Source organism: Lepisosteus platostomus, chromosome 24 (genome assembly GCF_059453375.1).
Source record: "Lepisosteus platostomus isolate fLepPlt1 chromosome 24, fLepPlt1.hap1, whole genome shotgun sequence".
Lineage (NCBI taxonomy): Eukaryota > Metazoa > Chordata > Actinopteri > Semionotiformes > Lepisosteidae > Lepisosteus > Lepisosteus platostomus.
In genome coordinates, this window is record NC_142634.1 from 9528704 (window position 1) to 9546145 (window position 17442).

The window sequence follows — 17442 nt, forward strand, 5'->3', positions numbered from 1 at the left end:
TTCTTATCCACAATATCACCTCCTGACCACAGGGATAATGTCTGGACTTACCGCTAGCTCGCTGTTCGAATAACACATTCACACTAGGCTCGTTTCCTCCTTTCTTTCACTCCTCTGACTGTCAAGACAAGTTTTATGAGAAGGCTCTGCAGTCAGAGAAGAGCCTCAAGCTGCACACAGATCTCTCGACAGAGGAGGGAAAGAGCTCTTAATCAGCTGCTCTCTTTCTTAAGGCTGCTGGACACTAACCTCCTGAGACACTGAAACCAGTTCAGGGCTTGTCTGTCGTCCCCCTCCATTGTTACGAGTTCTACCGCTGTGGGAGCGGAGCGCTTTTCAGCCCAAAACACCGCGACCTCTGTCCCTCCCTTCCTCTCTTCAGCTCACTCCCCTCCCCCCCAGCTCCACTCCAACTTCCTTCCCAATCACTAACCCACATGGCAACGATTAGCAGCCCTGTGCGTTATGTTCACGTGTTGATAACGGTCCACTAGTGCCGACAGTGCAGGTGGTGACAATAACACCAGTGTCTGTACAGTTCAGTAAGATGATACAAAGTTACTGCCTGGGTTCTGTATTTAACCATAAAATCCTAACCTCCTCCCACATTCCATACACTCTCCTTTCCCTGGAACTTCCTCGCCCATCCTGGGAGCAAGTTCCAGGGAGCCTAGTAAGTCATTATCTGTCCCTATTCACTGTATAACACTTAAGTCAGGTTTCTGCTGGAACAGCAATAAAGTGCTACACAACATCACTAAGAAGCACTAGCATGTCTGCTGCTTATGATCTTTACACCAATTAAAGGGGAAATGCAGTAAACCATTTCTCAGACTGGTTACGAAACCTTGGTAGCAAAATAAATTTATTTTGACGCTACAGAAAATGACAAATTTCAAATTGAGCACCAAATCGTGAACTTTGTGAAAGAAAAAGGAAATCGCCAGGATTACCTTGCAATTGTTTAAGTTTGTAGCATGTTACATTTGTTTTGACAACTTTACAGGGAACAACAGAAACACAAGACAGTGTTTCCTAAGTTAATACATTTGAAGCTCAGGCCTGAAAAAGACCTCAGCCTACCTTAATCTAAGCACACTGTTTTGTTCACTGGAACATTGGAAGCATAAAAAAAGCATTTGCCTCTTACAGCGCATGACTACTATTTCCATTAGGGTAATCACTCCAAGATGGAGCAAGTGAACAGCCGGATGAAGGTGACAGCCATATTTCAATGTGATTCAGTCGCAGTGTGGTCACGTATTTCATGTGCATCCTATAAATGTGAATTTTTCCAAAATGGAATATTTGCTCCATATCTTTAAAATCCTCAATGTAATGCATATTTGAATAGATACTCAATTGCACGTCTCAAAATATGCTTCTCAAGCATAAAATCTATCTAAAATTGCTCGCACATTGCAGCAGCATACACAAAACTGAAATTAAACAAAAACTTGTTTTAGCAAAACAATTATATTTTCTGTTTCATGGATAATGGATAATTTCTCTGTTAAAGCTACGCACTGCAATACATTTTTGAACATGTGTGACATTAAAGGTTTACTGAAGGATATCACTAAATAACCACGTGCTCTTTTTGTTTGTTATAATTCCAGACTCAGCTCAGAATCGGCTGTTCCTTTTATAGCACCAAGCCAAGTACTCCTGTCACCGGGCCTGCTAAAATAGCGCTGAAAGATCGCAGAAACCGTTCACTCACTCCTATTCAGCTTGTTAGTGGAACAACAGCGCCTACTAGCGCCATTCACGAGGTATAACACTGATTACCACTGCAGATAATTAAATGTGCGTCATATATCCATTATCGGCAAGCAGTTTCTTCTTTTGGAGGCTACTTTGAACCCAAGGTCCAAGGACAGGCTAAAAGCCTGACCACTTTCTACATATTTCAGTTCAATGCAGTGTTATGAGCTAAATAGTTAATAACAAAGACAAACATTATTTTAGGCATGAGCTTAATTTGTCACATTATCTCAAAATGCTATCCTTTTAGCCAAACATTTCCAGTTTACAAAGAACCCATTTGACACATTTTCCTCTGCCTGAAGGTAACTTGTGATGAACAATATTCAGAATGTAGATATAAAGATGGGAATCATTTACCTTTCAGTAACACTGTATTTACACTTGCTTGAAAACCAAATGTGAGTAATCGAATGAAACAGAACAAGACTTTTACCTAAGCCACTACAAACAGTGAAGCCTATTAATACAAAAACACTCCTTAAGACATAACAACCTAAAAACCACAAAACCCACTTATTAATTTTTTTAATCAACAAACCTTTAGGGTCAGAACAGGCCCAAACCAACATCCAGCAAAACAGGTGTTACACAGGCAGGCAGGGAATCACTCCACCTGACACCTGCAAAAGCTCCCAGCTGCCCCACCCTCTGCTCCCCACTACATATAACTTCCCATTCACACTTCATGCCCTTCAACCTGCTCCTCGTTATCTTAAAGGCACATTCTGCTCTGAAAGCAGGATGGAGCATTTCAAAGACATTTTCTTAATGGACAGCCTTAATTTCCAAGTGGGAAAGGCACAATATACAGGTAACTCAGATATTTCAATCTGGTTTATTTCATATTTATTTAATGTTATCTGTTTGTGCATTTTTATATTCAACAACTTCTTACAGATCACTAGAAATATAAGGAAAGGAATACCTATGATCATGAAAAAAAACATAAAACGGCAATGGCAAAGCTATTTTGTAAAATATCAACACATAAACGTCAATACCAGATTAACTGTAGAACTGTTCACATTGTTGAACTAATATTGGCATTGTAATTTATTAAATTAAACATGTTAGATTGAATTTTAGGTTCTTTAAGTCTCCCTATACTAGGTTCACCTGACCCCAGTGTCTGGTGGTGTTTTTTTTTTCCTAATGAGATCCTCAGAATTCAAATCAACTCCAAATATAACCAATTACTTAGGCCTTACTTAGTTTTCATTTCTAGAACAGTAAGACATTATGATTTACCATATATAAATCGATAGATAAACCTCAACTGCAAGCAGAAAACATTTCCAAATGTCTAATTAATCAGAGTATTCACTCAATTAAGAGTTAGGCTGGAACTGACAGCAGATCTATAAGGACCCTGGACTGGTCTGTGAAGCTTACTGCTACAGTGTCACCGAAACAAAAACACAATTAAAATGACAAAGGTGATGCAAGGACTTTGAAGAAGGTATTAAAAGTTTTTTCAGTATTCCCTGACAAACAAACAAGGAAAGCTATTGAGCTTGAAACATTTGTTCTCCACTACCTGATCTGATGTTCTTTGTCATACATGTAAAAACAGCAGAGGCTGGAGTGGCCCCTCAACTCTTTGGCCAATCAATATGAGCCTACCGCATCCTTGATGATGAGGAGACTGATGGCAGTGATGAAGATCGGAATGACAAGGGGGATCCTGACATCATGGGAGAGCTGAGGGATGCTGTACCCAGTGTCTGTCCCTCTTTCCGGTCGCAGACCATCATCTCATCGTCTGAGGAGTTGTCTTCAGAGGAGCCAAGGATGAACTTGAGACGATCCCTGCCTTTGTGGCCTGCCCTGTGTTCTGGCGCTGGCACAGCAGGGCCAGTGAGAAGATCCTTAGACCGCCCGGGGGACACAAAGTCCTCAGTAAGAGGTAGAGATAAGGCCTGGTGCGAATCAGAAGCCTCTGACGTGCGTGATTGTCCCAGAGCTGAAGAGACAGAAATGCTGGCAACTGATGTCTCCACGACTTCTTTTGAGGTAGAAGGCGTTTGTGGCGATGTCTGACAGCTACTGGCTGGAGAATGAGCTGTGGTCTGAGCTTGACCTGAAGCACCACTGGGTTGGGACTGTGTTAAGGGCTGAGTCTCCATCTCTTGTCTGGGTTCACAGGCTTGAGCCTCTGCCTGCCCTTTCACTTCAGTCTCAGGCTTCGTCCTGGCCTTCAAGGTGTTGCAAACCAACCATAATATGAAGAGTCCAGAGAGGAGTAGGAGAATCATTCAAGAACGTTTTCCCTATGAGATAGGACATAAACATATTTTGAATTAATGTTTGTCTTAACCTTGTCCAGACAAAATCTTATTTACAAAGAAAATAAACCAATGATTGTCAAACAAAAGGCATTTTTCCATTTCGGATCTTTTGAACTGAACTTCAAAAGTGGGGGTCTGCAGTAGTGATACAGGATTTCCTTAAAAATAGATTGATAAGGAAAGCAGTATATGAGATATCATCTGGAGCAGTATGTACTGTATGGTAGCCAAAAAAATGCTACTTAGCATGGCACTACTATAAACATATTGAGTTGTTTAAAAATAACATTCAAGTGTAATGAGCATTAAGAAAGCAGAAAATAGCCACGAGGTGAGTCATTTCCTTTATGTGGTGATACGACTTTTCACCGTATCTGTTTTTTTCTAAATGATTAGTTCAGTGCTTAACTGATCGGAGAGTAAATATTTTGAGTTACAGACACAGATCAAGACCTTTGAGACTTTTAAAAAAATGTAAAAAAGAACACAAGCTTGAAGACACTTGAAACAAATCCCCAGGCCGTATATATTGTTTAGCCAGAGACTATTTTTGCCCTCATAGTTTATACCTGTGTTTTAAGATCCCAGTTTAAACACAATATTTTTCATGGTATTTTTCTACATTAATTCTAAAAGTATGCTGTATGCCTTTCACAAAAATAACAACAAATCAGTTTTTATTGATACACATTAAAAAATAATTAGGCTCAAGTAAACGAGACAGTCAATCCCAGAATGCTATCTGTAGTGTGCTACTCTCTGGAGACGCAGAAGAGATGTTTACCTCTAATCGCCAGGCACAGGAAAGAAAATAAGTCTCTTCCGCGGGCCTAAACCCAAATGGCAGTAGGAATGAGAACCCAGGCAGTATACAAAACACACACAGTCACACGTGTGAAGAAGGAGGGTCAACGCACTAAAAATAAAACAAACAGAATTTCAAACGCGTTTTAGCCTTTCGAAAACCGAAGCCGCCTGAAGCGGGTTGTTTCTGAGACTCTGGCATTTACAAGAGGGAAAGGGGGCGGCAGGGTGTTGAGTTACTGCTTTCCCTGAACAGAATGTCTGGGACAGCTGACAGGGTGGAACAGCATGTAACAGTCCCAGTCAGCCCACCCAAGCCCCCCGCGGTGCCAATGCGGGCAAAGGGCTGGCTGTACAGGGAGAGCCACAGGGGAAAAGACACAGGGAGGGCAAACAAACAAAGCAGGCGAGCTCAGGTAAACCGAGCAGACAAGAAGGTCACTGGGTTTAAAAAAAAGCACCTAAAAAACCCTCTGTTCAATGCAATGTTGTTGATCTTTTGGTGTTGCTTGTTCCTATGGGAATAAAAAGCAAGTGCTAAAAACTGTCGATAATTCCAGCATGAGAAGTCACACTTTCAACTGACCTGGCGACAAACCCTTTTCCAGGTGGTTATACTGTACAAACGTTCAGACTTACTGCAGTGTAAACCTCCCACTGTAAACTCAAGGGCTTTTCGGCTGCTTGCTTTTTGACTCTCAGGGAATTTTCTGATTTAACTGAAGGGCTTTGCATATGAAAGTCTCTGGGGGTATTAAAAGGAACAAATGAAAAAAAACATACTGCTATTTCAACAAAGCAAACCTGCCTTGGTGTCTTTAATCTCTAGTGTTTGAAATGGCTTTTTCGTCAGATCTTTAAATATAGGATTTTTGTGCTTTTACTGTAAAATAAAACACTTAAAAATGTATTCGGGAACTACTGGTAAAAATGAAGGTTAGAAATATTTTTTTTATATCTTATATTTTTAAGTTTATATTATATATTTTCAAAGTAATATATATATTTTCAAAGTATTTTGAAGGGTTGTTTTCTCTGAAAGCAATCTGGAGATACTGTTCAGCACAAGCCTTGACTGCACCCAGAAATAACAGGCAGCATGGAAAGGGGAGTACATGATTTATTCCTGAAGTCCTGCTCAGGACAGGATTTCAGCTGCTAACTTTGACTCTCAATGTATTTCTCCGTGTCTGTAAAACTAACTCCACACATCCTTGCAATACTCTGAAAGTCAGATTTTATCTACTGGACTTTGATCCTGCTCTCAACATAAGATTAGGACCAAAATAAACTATCTGGGTATTCAAAAATACACTCATTCCTAAATCACTCTCACTAAGACATTAAACTACCAGCACAAGAATTACAAATGCCAAAGCACTAATTAATTCAGTAAATGCAACATGTAATAGTTGTATGTGACACCACACAATTACTACTGTTGAAAGAAATATTCAAATGAATAGCCATCGAGGGGCAATATGAAAAAATAACATTTCCCATGTGTTTCATGAATGGTTAACTGTAAGTAAGGTGAAAACAATAAAATAATGAGTTCAGTCACATACTGTATGCCCCTTTATACTGTATTTAAAACCTTTCTTTTAGATCATTTCCAACAAATGTTCTTCACATTTTCTACAGCTTAAAATATTATGCATTTAAAATAGAAAAATGCTGTAAGAAATCGCGTCATTGCAGCGTTAAAGTTTTTAAAAATAAACATTTTAAAAATACAATTACTCTTAATTCTAAGTAGAGAACGAACCCATCATTCTCGAGTGCATGTCTCTTAAAGCTACAACTGTCTATAGTGCTAACCACAGGCTGAAGCTGCAGTTAAAAGCGTCCTTTTAAACTTGAAGAAACACGCAACTTGAACACTTCTTACAAGCTTCCTCTCCTAATATTACAGTTCATAATCACCAACATAACGGACGGAAACAACCTTTACTAACCATCGACATAATATACTGTAGTGCGTTTGATTCGGCATGTGTGCATAAATATGTACGATTTCGCCTATAAAAAGTCTAGGTTCCAAAAATTAAATGGTAATATATAAACATTTTTTTAAACAAAACGATAATGTTATACCGTTGCACATTGTCGAATTGAGTACGTTCATCACAAAAAAAAAAAACACCTCCGCAAAAGTGACTCTTACCATTTTCAATACAAGTCATCATTTAATTTAATCTTTTCACAGGAGGTTCATGGTCCGGGCGCATTGCTTTACTTCCTCTTGAAAAAGAAACCCAGCTGAAGGTTTACACCACAAACTTGCGGGACTACAACTCGCGTCGCTTTTCCTAACAGGTTGTTTTGAACAGGTCCCGCCCCCTCAGCCCCCCGGCTCTCGTTTGCAAACGAGACGACCCAGCCTCTTGTGACACTTCATTTCCGGTCGCCGAGAGAGTGACATGATGGTTGCCATAGCAATTACAAAACGATTACAGGCCTCGAGGAGCCATTAGGAAGTGTTCTTGTTATCAGTGTATTCCTCAGCTGTCCCAAAATTAGCTTTTTCTTACCAACATCTCTAGTCTTTTATCCTGCAATAACTGATGACGGAGACTCTCAAAACCCGTTGCAAACACACACCTGCAATTTCACAGTGTAGGAAAAAATAAGTTGTCTAAACGTCTTTATTCCTTCTTATCCCAGGCAGATCAAAACTTCTGCAGACACAAAGGTGACTTCCTCATTTTTGCACATACTTGCATAAAGAAAATGCAAGAGTGGTGTTTGAAATGTGAAGGAACAATTAAAAAAGGTCATTAAAATTATATATGAAACAAGAATTTATTTTGTTTAAAATGTACATTATAAACTTTATACATACAAAAACCTAAAAGCAAATATTTACAATGCAAGTGATTAGGCATAATACATACATTTACAAATCAAAACCGAGATGGCTTAAATTGCCTTTTTTTTTCCCCAAGGTGCCTGATGGGGAAAAAAAAAACCAATGCACTGGACACAGAAGAAAAAAAGTACTTGCATCGAAATAGCTTATTCAACAAAAAAAATAATTCTACTTTCATTTGTTACAATGTTGGCCTATTACAGTGTTTAATCCAAAAATATCCTGTAGCTTAAAGAGCTAGTGAAAACATGTTTTATATAAAGCAAACCGCATACAATAACCAATCTAACTTACATGGAACTGTGACATGGAAAACATCATTTAAAAATAATGGACCAGCAAACCTCTCCTCTCCTAGCACCTTTACGTGCTTGAAGAGACGATGATAAAATAAGTCAAACCTCACAAATTCAAAGCCCAGTTTCTCTCGCTACTGCAGCTCTGTGCACACTACAAACACACCAGATCCTCCCGGTTGAGAGAAAGGACAGCTGAGCTGCCGTGTTTAGCGAGGGCTCGTCCACCAAGCACAAACGGACAGAGCCGAACCACATGGCAGGCCGCGCGCTGGGGCACGCCGTTCGGAAACGGGCTCCGCCGTTCCGTTCTGCTCGAGCGCGGCACAGGCGCAGGCCCACCGGTGGCAGATGTGTCTCGGGCCGAGGCTGGGCCTCACAGCGCTTCCCAGTCGATGGGGCTCTTCCCGGCCTTCACGAGCAGCTCGTTGGTCTTGGAGAAGTGCCTGCACCCGAAGAAGCCGCGGTGCACCGACAGCGGAGAGGGGTGGACAGCCTGGAGAACATGGTGGCGTTTCTGCAAGGCACAGCACAGCGCAGCGCATGCCCGCGTTAGACCCCAAACATCAGACACCTCAAAAGTGCAGCAGGGCTCCAGGACTGTAGGGGAGCCCTCCAAGCTGGGCGTCGTTAGCAATTTCAAAAAGCTTATAAACTTCCTCTTTATCTGCCTATATTACTGATAACACTACAACGAGATGACATGGCCTTGGCTTTGCTCACTTCTTTGGAAGCCCCCCCTCCCCCAGGCCGAGCTGACATTACCCTGTCGATGACGATGCCCTTCTTCTGGGCATAGGCCCCCCAGAGCATGAAGACCAGGCCCTCGAGGTTCCTGTTGAGCCACAGCACCACGGCGTCCGTGAACTGCTCCCAGCCCTGGTCCTTGTGCGAGTTGGCCTGGTGGGCTCTCACAGTCAGCACTGCGTTGAGCAGCAGAACACCTGAAGCCAAGAACCGCAGTGAGCAGGACCCAGTGTCTCGGAGCTCATGGGGAAACCCCCAATCATGTACACAAGAACAGCTGGGCTTCAGTTCTACTACTTGTGTAAAACAGGCTATTGCTTGTGTGAAATCCTCTCAGCATTCCAAACTGGACATTTCTTCTTTTTAAGAAGTTTATAATATTTCAAAAATACATGCTACTGTCAAAACTGTATTCCTTCCTGCTGGGTTGAATCCAAATACCTTGTTTGGCCCATCCTGTCAGATCACCATGTCCTGGGTGCTGGAAACCTTCTATATCTGTAGACAGCTCCTTATACATGTTCTCCAAGCTGGGAGCAAAAGACAAAGTCACAAAGCGGACAACACGACAGACTTAACTTAACTTGCAGAAAACCAAAATACAAGCAAAGGAAAATGAAATCAATTACTATGCACTCAAACATATACCTCTATCAGTCCCCGTGAGTCCACAAGAGTACCACTTCTGACAATCCAAAAATCTATTCTCCATTCATAAGTGTATTAACTTAAATTACTTTTATGTCTGTAGTAATATTTTATTATTATGTTAGGAAATTCTTATGCAGTGCATTTCCCATCTAGAAAATGTACAGTTAAAAAGCTCTAAACAATTAAGCTAAAAAGGTTAAGACCTTGGTAAACCTACAACTACCACTTTTCATAATATTATCATTACACAATAAACTTAATTTTATATAGCACCTTTACAAGTGGCTTCTCAAAGCACTTTACAGTAAGAAAAAAATATAGTCTGAGAGGAGACATCAGGATTACAAAATTATAATAGGGGTTTGGAATACAGTCAGAAAGCACAGGGGGGGACAGACATAGATCCGTTAAATAAAAGCCCTTCTTAAGGGCTTGATTTTCGACTCTTGATTTCAAAGGGCTCGGGGAAGGTGACACTCAACATCCTTAGGGATAGAATTCCAGAGCTGTGTGGCTTAGTGGGAGAAGACGGAGTGCAGACAGGCTTGGGGGACAGACAGGAGGCCAGAACAAAGGCTGTAGGTGGGGAGCAGGACGACAGCAAGTCAGACAAGTACTGAGGCGCCAGGCCACACACCTTATAGGTGACCGTGAGGATTTTAAAGTTGATGTAAAATTTGATAGGAAGCTAGTGCAACAGCTCCAGGACGGGAGTAATCTGATTACTTGCACATGGCCTGGTCAGGATTCTAGACATTACATGCTGTAGATGAGTTCATCTGGAAGGATGAAGACAATACAGGGCTCCCCAGCTTCTGACTACACACTGGTCAACCCCACGGGTTCCAGCAGTAGAAGTCTGAAAGTCAATACCTGGGTGGGGGTGGAACGGGCCTCTGCACACTGAAGCACAGCCCATGAGCCTGCCCGGGGCCATGGTATGGGTCCTGGCCCAAGATCACTACCTTCACCTGTAGGTCACGACAAAAACATTGTCATCGATAGGCTCAAATCAAATTCAGGAAAGCTTAAAGAGAGACACATTGGAGGAGGTACAAGGGATTCAAGTAGCAACAAATACTGGTAATCTTTTAAATTCTCCTAAAACAGGAATTCTATCCCTGGCCCTAGAGAACCACAGTCCAGCAGGTTTCCTAGGTCATTATTTACATACCTATGTCAAAAGACCTGATGCAATTTCATTGTACTCAACTAAAGAAGTGATGTTAATTTATAGAGTTCAGAAATCTTTAGGAATAAGATTTAAGTACTCTTCTGCCCTAAATGTCTACAGTTTTCTTGATTGAACACTTTGATGACTTGACTGACTGATTCTTTATATGCGTTACCAATCTTTAGGGACAGGTGATCTAAAATTCGAACTGGATTGGAGCTCTCCAAGACCAGGATAGGAGACACTTGTCCTAAACTATATTGAATATATACATATAAATTTATGCTCGTAACAAAAATCTGAAACTGTGGTGTTGCACAGAAGGAGAACACTCACATCCCGAATGGCACACATCTGAGTCCAGGTGAACACCTGATGAGAGGGTGGGTAGACAGTGTGGCGTCCTCTTTCCTGGGCTACAAACGACATCAGCTGAAGACAAGAAAAATGCACAATCATCACATTCGTCCACACCACAGCCAGCACTTGTGCATCTGTTTTCAGAGCAAAGCATTAGATATCCATTAAACTAATGCATTTAGACTTAAACATCTTAGACAGCATTAAGAAACAAAAACTGCATTACCGTGCAAAAACAGTTCCAGATTAATTAAAAAAGGTCTGAAGGTTGTGACTTCCTCTTTGCTGGGGCTTAATCAGCCTCAGTTGTTCTTTTGTTTAAATAATGTATCCTGAATAAGTTAGTGCAGGTGGCTCACTGGAAAGAATCTGCAGATGTTTCAAATATGCAACTCATACACAACTTGAGAATTTACCCACTGTTCTAGCCGCTGTTTGAAGAGTCACAGCTTCTTTGACCTTTATCATAGTAATTATCAAAGTGGTTAAGCAGATGCTGTCGGAGAGCGACCCACTAAACTAAAAAACAACATCACTTAAAGCCGTTTTTGAACAGAGCGGTTTTACTGCTCTCACCCTTATGAAGTACGGCTTGCCAAACTCGGCGCACAGCTCCTTCTTCCAGCTCTCTCCGAATCCTTCCGGCACGTTGCGGGCAGCCAGTCTCTCCAGAGCGGCCCGCTTGTTTCTCTCGATTCGGCCGAGCTGCTCTGGACTCAGAGGCGGGGAAGTCGGAGCCTCATCGCTGGCCGTTTTCTGCCTTTTCACCGGAGTGATCTTGGTATATTTTGTAATAATGCCGCGTGTGAGTTTCATAAACTCTGAACTAGCCCTGCTTCTGATTTTAAACACTGACGCACACCTGAATCCATGCGAAAACAACATTTTTTAGAATGATTTACTACTTAGTATATGCCGTTCGAATAAATAACTCCGAGAAGGTAGTTTTAAAGTGAAGTACTTTAAAAAAATTGCAACCGAGCTTCTATTATGAATGCTAAATATTATTGATGTACAACATGTTTACTTCCGGAGCCCATGGCGCCCATGCAGTAATTTCGCGGCAAAAAAGAAGCTTTGAAGTCCCGCCCACTTCCCAGCTATTGGCTGTCTTGGTCTAAACCACGCCCCCTAGAACCAACTCCATGCCACAAGCTAGGAGGCGGGGGAAAAACAACGTGGTCGAAAAGATTGAATCAACAGAAACAGAAAAATTATCAATTATCTATCTAGAAGCAAATACAATGGACGTTCCGTTCATGGTACCAAAGAACTGAGGTATTATAACGCCAGGTTTCAGTTACAACAAGCAGGTGTCTAGATTATTCCCAATTCTGGATGAAAAGAAGGATGAATGACTAAAATACGATTTCTTTTTCTATAGCGGCTTTCAAAATAAAATTAAAACTTGAAAACTTTGTTTAGAGGTTTAGATTTACAAACGTAGGTATACCATTTAGTTATAGGACCATAACGCAAACGTGACCTTAACTCACTTTAACGTTTGCCATTAAAACAGTCTTAACATATTCTAAAACTGGAATGTGTATAAAGCAATACAATCTCATTTCCAAGCACAATGAAAGCGCGTTGCCGTTTTAAGAATTATACTTACCGCTTTTTTCTCCTTGGCGTCTTCTCCTGCCTCATTGTTCTCTTCTAAAGCCCTTTTCTTGTTCACGGGGTTAAAATAAGAATTAATCGTTTTCTGCCCAATCATTTTATTTCCGCGCGTTTACAACACTTTATATACGTGATAAAAATATTAAAGTTCGGGGAGCCAGAACAGAGCGCCTCTTCACTAGCGCACAGGCTGCGGAATAGCGCTTTTCCCGCCAGCTTTGAAGCCCCACGCGAGAGTTCGCTCACAAGCCGAAGAGGAAGTGAGCGGGGCGGGCAGAGCAGCGCACTGGTGTGTGTGTTTGTGTTTGTGCATCTGTTTGTTGTCTGCAGGTAGGGTGTGCAGAACGCACCTATTTCTTAAAACGCACAATATTATGTAATGGCTTTCCCAGGTTGAAGTGCACATTGCAATTACTTAAATATAAAATATATCAATATAAGTTTATGATTCAAAGGTATGGCTGCACGTTGAATTTTAAGGGAAACCAGGATTTCCTTTCAGCTAATCCTGTACTCCAGCAATGCAACACTGTCATCCGAATACTTCGCACCTGAAGAAGGCTCCACAGGCGAAACGTGTCTCTTTTCTTTTCCTTTAAGCACGAAATAAACCTTTACCTGTTCCCTTGCAGCTTACGCGTGCTGACGCACTTGCTTGAACTTATCCGAATGCTTTGTTACATTGGGAATTGAAATTCCAAAATTAAAAAAAAAAACATTTGGCCATACTGTAGTTCTCGGCTGTCGTCAGCTGCGATTGGACGTCTGGACTATAGGACTGCAGCGGGCTTCTTATTTTTGTGTTGAGATCAGTGTTTCCCCTCTGTTTGGCAGCAGTTCGTATGGACAGGTTTGTGACCAGGACGAAGAAACGGCCAGCAACAACAACAGCAGTAGCAGTGGCGACACACAACGAGCTGGAGACGACCGACGAGAGAAAGAAGACGCGGTGCGCGGTGTCCGGGGATGAGGAGGAATACGACGGGGAGTTTTCTGCTCCTCTTCCCTGGCAGAAAATTGAGGCAGAGGCGCTGGATCTGGACTATACTGTGCTCTTCTCGAAAGCAGAGGCGGACAGGCTCTTTAAAAAGCTGGAGGAAGAGATCGAATACTTCTCAGGTACAGTCCGACTCGTGTTCTTACAGTGCCCTGCACTGACTAATAGTGCTCATAGGGTTCAACTGCACGCCAGCCTCCACTGGTTCTGCATCATTCCAGGTGCATTTCGATAGTGGTCCAGACAGGAAAGAGGAAACACGACTGACATGTTTCCTCTTAGTGTTCCTGGTTATTTGGATGATTTTATGAAGTACAAACGCAGCTGGTTTGTATTTGCTCCCTATATCTGCATGGGTTTCCTCCCACGCTCCAAAGACATGATGACAGGTGAAGTGGCTTCAGAGACAACTAGCCCTGAGGTGAGTGTGTGTGCCCTGTGATGGACTGGCTTCCTGTCCAGGGTGCCGTTTGCTTGCACACAGTAAGCTCCCCAGTGGCCTAGTTTGGATGAAGTGGTCATAAAGTGGATAGATGGAAAAATGCCCCTCTATTTGCAGTCCGAAATACAAAAAACAAACGAGAAACATCTTACCTTCATTCTCCTTCCAAGGTAGGTTGTAGCCCAGATTTTGAAGATGAACATGCTGCCAGTGTGTCTTCATCTGAAATCATCTGTACTGCCATCCAGCTTTCCTCATGCCCCGATATTCAAAGTGTTCAGACACTTTTCAGTAATGATGGCTTTTGTCCGAGGAATTGCCTGAAGATGTTACACTTACCAGCACTGCTCTACCTGTTGGGTTTTGTCGAAGCGATGTGTGTGTGCACATATCCCATCAGCAAATCCCCTGTGTATTGCAGGCGAGAAAGCCAAGGTGCAGGTTTTCGGGAAGTTCTATAATATTCCGAGGAAGCAAGCGACTTACGGAGACCCTGGGCTGATGTATTCCTTCTCTGGGGTTCATCACCTGGCCAGGCCTTGGACCCCTGTGCTGGAGTATATCCGGGACTGCGTTACAAAGGCGACCGGGCACACCTTCAACTTTGTCCTCGTGAACAGGTAACTTCGTAGCAGGGAAAGATCTCCAGAGTAGCTGGGAAACACTGATGTGTCATTTTCACACGGTATTATAGCCGCAGCTGATGCAAAGGGGTTGCCTCATCGAAGGTTAGGCTCAGAAAATGTTATCAATTATTACTGGATTTGAAAGCAAAGAATGTAAATTTTGTTTATTTGTTTAAGTTCAGGAACGTCAGTCAATTCCTCCCCATTTTCAAGTCGTTAACCTCTACAGACTTCCACACTTCCCAGGAAAGCATCATCCTGGATGGGCTTGCAGGTGCTGTTGGGGCTCCTGAGAGCGAGCCCAGCTTGAGCTAGGGTAGGGTGGGCTGATGTTTGCCCAGGTCTTTTGGTCTTTCTCTGGTGACTTGTTGGGTCCACAGTGATGTCAGGCAGAGATGCACCACACCTCGTCATAATTAACTCCCCTGTAGCCACTTACAGGGCATCAAAAGATGAGCAACCAGGTCCGCATTCTCCCTCTGCAGTACTGCTAAATGTTACAGTGTAAACAATTGTTTTTAAACATTTAGCCAGCAATCCCAAACTGAGTGGGGTATGCCGTAAAAAACATTTTGGTTTGAATTGAACTGTTTGCTGTTAGTTGCCCTGAAGGATGTGACACAGTTTTGATTAGGCGATGTGCCGTCCTAGAGCTTAAGACGCTTGAAGTCCTCAGGCGTCTTAAGCTCTAGGACGAAACTGTACAGTTATCCCCCACATGGGGGCGCAGGTCAGGCTGGGGCTTCTCGGAAAGGGCAGCGGTCGCGCCCAACAGCCTGCTCTGTCTTCGGCCGTCGACAGGTACAGAGACGGAGGCGACCACATGGGGGAGCACCGAGACGACGAGCGGGAGCTCGACCATGCCTGTCCCATCGCCTCGGTGTCCTTCGGGGCCGCGCGCGACTTCGTGTTCAAGCACCAGGACGCGCGGGGCCGGCGGGCCCCCGCCCCCCGCATCGCCCCCGTGAGGCTGGAGCTGCAGCACGGGAGCCTGCTGCTCATGAACCCCCCGACCAACGCCCGCTGGTACCACAGCCTGCCCGTGCGGAAGAGGGTCCTCCTGCCCCGCGTCAACCTCACCTTCCGGCGCATCCTCCGGGACGGTCGGGGGAGAGCAGCGCCCGCCGGGCACAGCGCCCCCCCTTGACGCCAGCGCGTTTCCCCCGCTAGCAGACTGCTGCAAACGGCACAGTGTCCGTTTCTGCTGTTCTAGTAAAACAGCGCTTTTCCCACGAGAGATGTTGACTTTCTAAAAATTATACGAACAAATAAATACTGTTAAGAGACCCACGAGGCAGCGAAGAACCTTGTCCAACTGTGGTACCATATCATATCACACGATCACGTGAGGAGGTGGGAGTTTGAATCAAATGCAGAATTTTAGTTGTGTTACTTAGCAGTTGTAGGGTTCTCGGGGTTAGGAAGAACCAGCGCTGATGAGTGCATTTCAAACCACAATGAACGTAGTAAAATGTGCACAATAATTTGTAAAACCTTCAATTCACATCACAAAATAGATGAATTTTCCAGGTATGTGCAACGCCATCTTCTGCAATTTAGAAACGAGGCGACACAACATGCGGTGATGTGGTGTGGCCCAGTTACATTGTACACAAGCAGGCTTGTAAATACATCTCGTTTAATCCAATAGAAATACTGCTCCCGATTTCTGGACGCTGTCGCAGATAAATGGAATTTGTGGAAAATTGAAAATTTCTATAGCGTTGTTGAATTTATTTTGTTTCCCCCATTTAATAACCGGTCTGAGAAGCTGGGACTGCAGTTCCCCTTTAAAGCTGACTGAAGACAAGGCACTTTCATACCTATTCAGAAACAACAGAGGAAAAAAACTTGGTTGCGTTATCTTATTCAATCCATTTTATTAATAACTTCTTCCATTTTGTTCATATTTAAATCTATGAACACGTCAAAACATGTTTGGCATGGCAACAGATCGCACAACAAATACTAAAAACATACATTAGTGCAAACGTCTTGCAGGGGAGTTACATATAGGAGCAAGTATGGAATAAATGCAGCCTACTGTTTTCCTTTTATATCTCACTATAACATAATCCACCCATTTTCTTACCACTTCATCCAATTCAGGGCGGAAGGCAGGATATACCCTGGATGGGACACCAGTCCATCATAGGGCACATATAGAAACAAACGTGCACACAGTCACTCCAGGGTCAGTTTCTCCCTGAAGCCAGTTAAACCACCAGTTTGTCTTCGGACTGCGAGAGGAAACTGGAGTACCAGGAGGAAACTCACACGGGTCCGGAACTGAACCCAGGGAACCAATGATAACCACTGTGCCACCCCTGTATAAAATCTGCATTAAACAATTTCATTAATATTCTCACTCTGATAGTGAGCAAACTACTTCAGGGTGTACATTTTGTCCTACAGTTCCAGCAATGAGACTTAGTGGCAGGTTTGTTTTCACAGCTTGAAGGTTCATGTAATAAATTGTATGTTCAGCAAGTCATAGCATTTTGGCTTGTTCCTGTTCCTATTAAAATCACAGATCTAGGGGACTTGCACAAAATATGTTATCCTGTTGTCTTCTTTTAAAGGGATTAACCTGTGGATGTTATCTAATTAGGAAGGTATCTCTGATCATGCAGTTCATTTCTCTCAACAAAAAACTGTGCACTAAGATGGCATGTACAGTACTGCCATGAAATTATTAAATTCAAGTCCATTCGAGCTGATTGAGAATTTATACAGTAATGTAAACACTTCCCAAGAGGAACGGGACAAGGGGAATTGTAAGCTGTTGCCCC

At 42.8% G+C, this 17442-nt stretch overlaps 3 protein-coding genes across 17 annotated transcripts in view; 1 reads left to right on the forward strand and 2 right to left on the reverse strand.

The window, feature by feature from the left end:
• acacb (acetyl-CoA carboxylase beta) overlaps positions 1-7197 on the reverse strand; it is a 36663-nt gene extending 29466 nt beyond the window's left edge. For 4 of the 11 annotated variants that reach the window (XM_088618626.1, XM_088618625.1, XM_088618624.1 and 1 more), the window contains exons 1-2: positions 7030-7197; positions 3394-4040 (exon numbers count right to left, since the gene is read on the reverse strand). In XM_088618626.1, coding sequence (XP_088474752.1) covers positions 3394-4025 — 632 coding nt within the window. In that variant the 5' untranslated portion in view covers positions 4026-4040; positions 7030-7197. Of the gene's footprint in view, positions 1-51; positions 204-249; positions 402-2308; positions 2415-3393; positions 4041-4842; positions 4975-7029 lie in introns of those variants that run through there. The other 7 variants (XM_088618629.1, XM_088618628.1, XM_088618627.1 and 4 more) reach the window with 5 other exon arrangements.
• Positions 7198-7648: 451 nt separating this feature from the next.
• unga (uracil DNA glycosylase a) lies at positions 7649-12805 on the reverse strand. Of its 2 annotated transcripts, XM_088617819.1 has the most exons (7): positions 12578-12805; positions 11539-11739; positions 10939-11034; positions 10302-10399; positions 9219-9307; positions 8796-8974; positions 7649-8547 (listed from the first exon to the last, which is right to left on the reverse strand). In XM_088617819.1, exons 1-7 carry the CDS (start codon positions 12680-12682, stop codon positions 8407-8409), a joined length of 909 nt encoding a protein of 302 aa, XP_088473945.1. In that variant the 5' UTR covers positions 12683-12805; the 3' UTR covers positions 7649-8406. The 2 variants fall into 2 exon arrangements, with proteins under 2 accessions (XP_088473945.1, XP_088473944.1); XM_088617818.1 differs by lacking the exon at positions 12578-12805 and having other exon boundaries at positions 11539-12521.
• On the forward strand, positions 12799-17204 carry alkbh2 (alkB homolog 2, alpha-ketoglutarate dependent dioxygenase). 4 transcript variants are annotated; one of them, XM_088617821.1, is made up of 4 exons: positions 12799-12874; positions 13420-13704; positions 14446-14644; positions 15452-17204. In XM_088617821.1, the coding sequence occupies exons 2-4, from the start codon at positions 13428-13430 to the stop codon at positions 15795-15797; spliced, it is 822 nt and encodes a 273-aa protein (XP_088473947.1). In that variant the 5' UTR covers positions 12799-12874; positions 13420-13427; the 3' UTR covers positions 15798-17204. The 4 variants fall into 4 exon arrangements, with proteins under 4 accessions (XP_088473947.1, XP_088473946.1, XP_088473950.1 ...); XM_088617820.1 differs by having other exon boundaries at positions 12831-12915; XM_088617824.1 differs by having other exon boundaries at positions 12853-12874; positions 13423-13704.
• The last annotated feature ends 238 nt before the right edge of the window (positions 17205-17442 follow it).

What these genes read in the sequence shown, in the direction of transcription:
- alkbh2 (XM_088617821.1), top strand. Translation starts at nt 13,428, where the DNA reads ATGGACAGGTTTGTGACCAGGACGAAGAAACGGCCAGCAACAACAACA. An exon ending in AGAGATCGAATACTTCTCAG is followed by an intron (nt 13,705 to 14,445) that starts GTACAGTCCGAC and finishes TGTGTATTGCAG; the next exon opens with GCGAGAAAGCCAAGGTGCAG. An exon ending in AACTTTGTCCTCGTGAACAG is followed by an intron (nt 14,645 to 15,451) that starts GTAACTTCGTAG and finishes GGCCGTCGACAG; the next exon opens with GTACAGAGACGGAGGCGACC.
- unga (XM_088617818.1), bottom strand. Translation starts at nt 11,847, where the DNA reads ATGTTGTTTTCGCATGGATTCAGGTGTGCGTCAGTGTTTAAAATCAGA. An exon ending in GCAAGCCGTACTTCATAAGG is followed by an intron (nt 11,035 to 11,538) that starts GTGAGAGCAGTA and finishes TCTTGTCTTCAG; the next exon opens with CTGATGTCGTTTGTAGCCCA. An exon ending in AGGGCATCGTCATCGACAGG is followed by an intron (nt 8,548 to 8,795) that starts GTAATGTCAGCT and finishes TGTGCCTTGCAG; the next exon opens with AAACGCCACCATGTTCTCCA.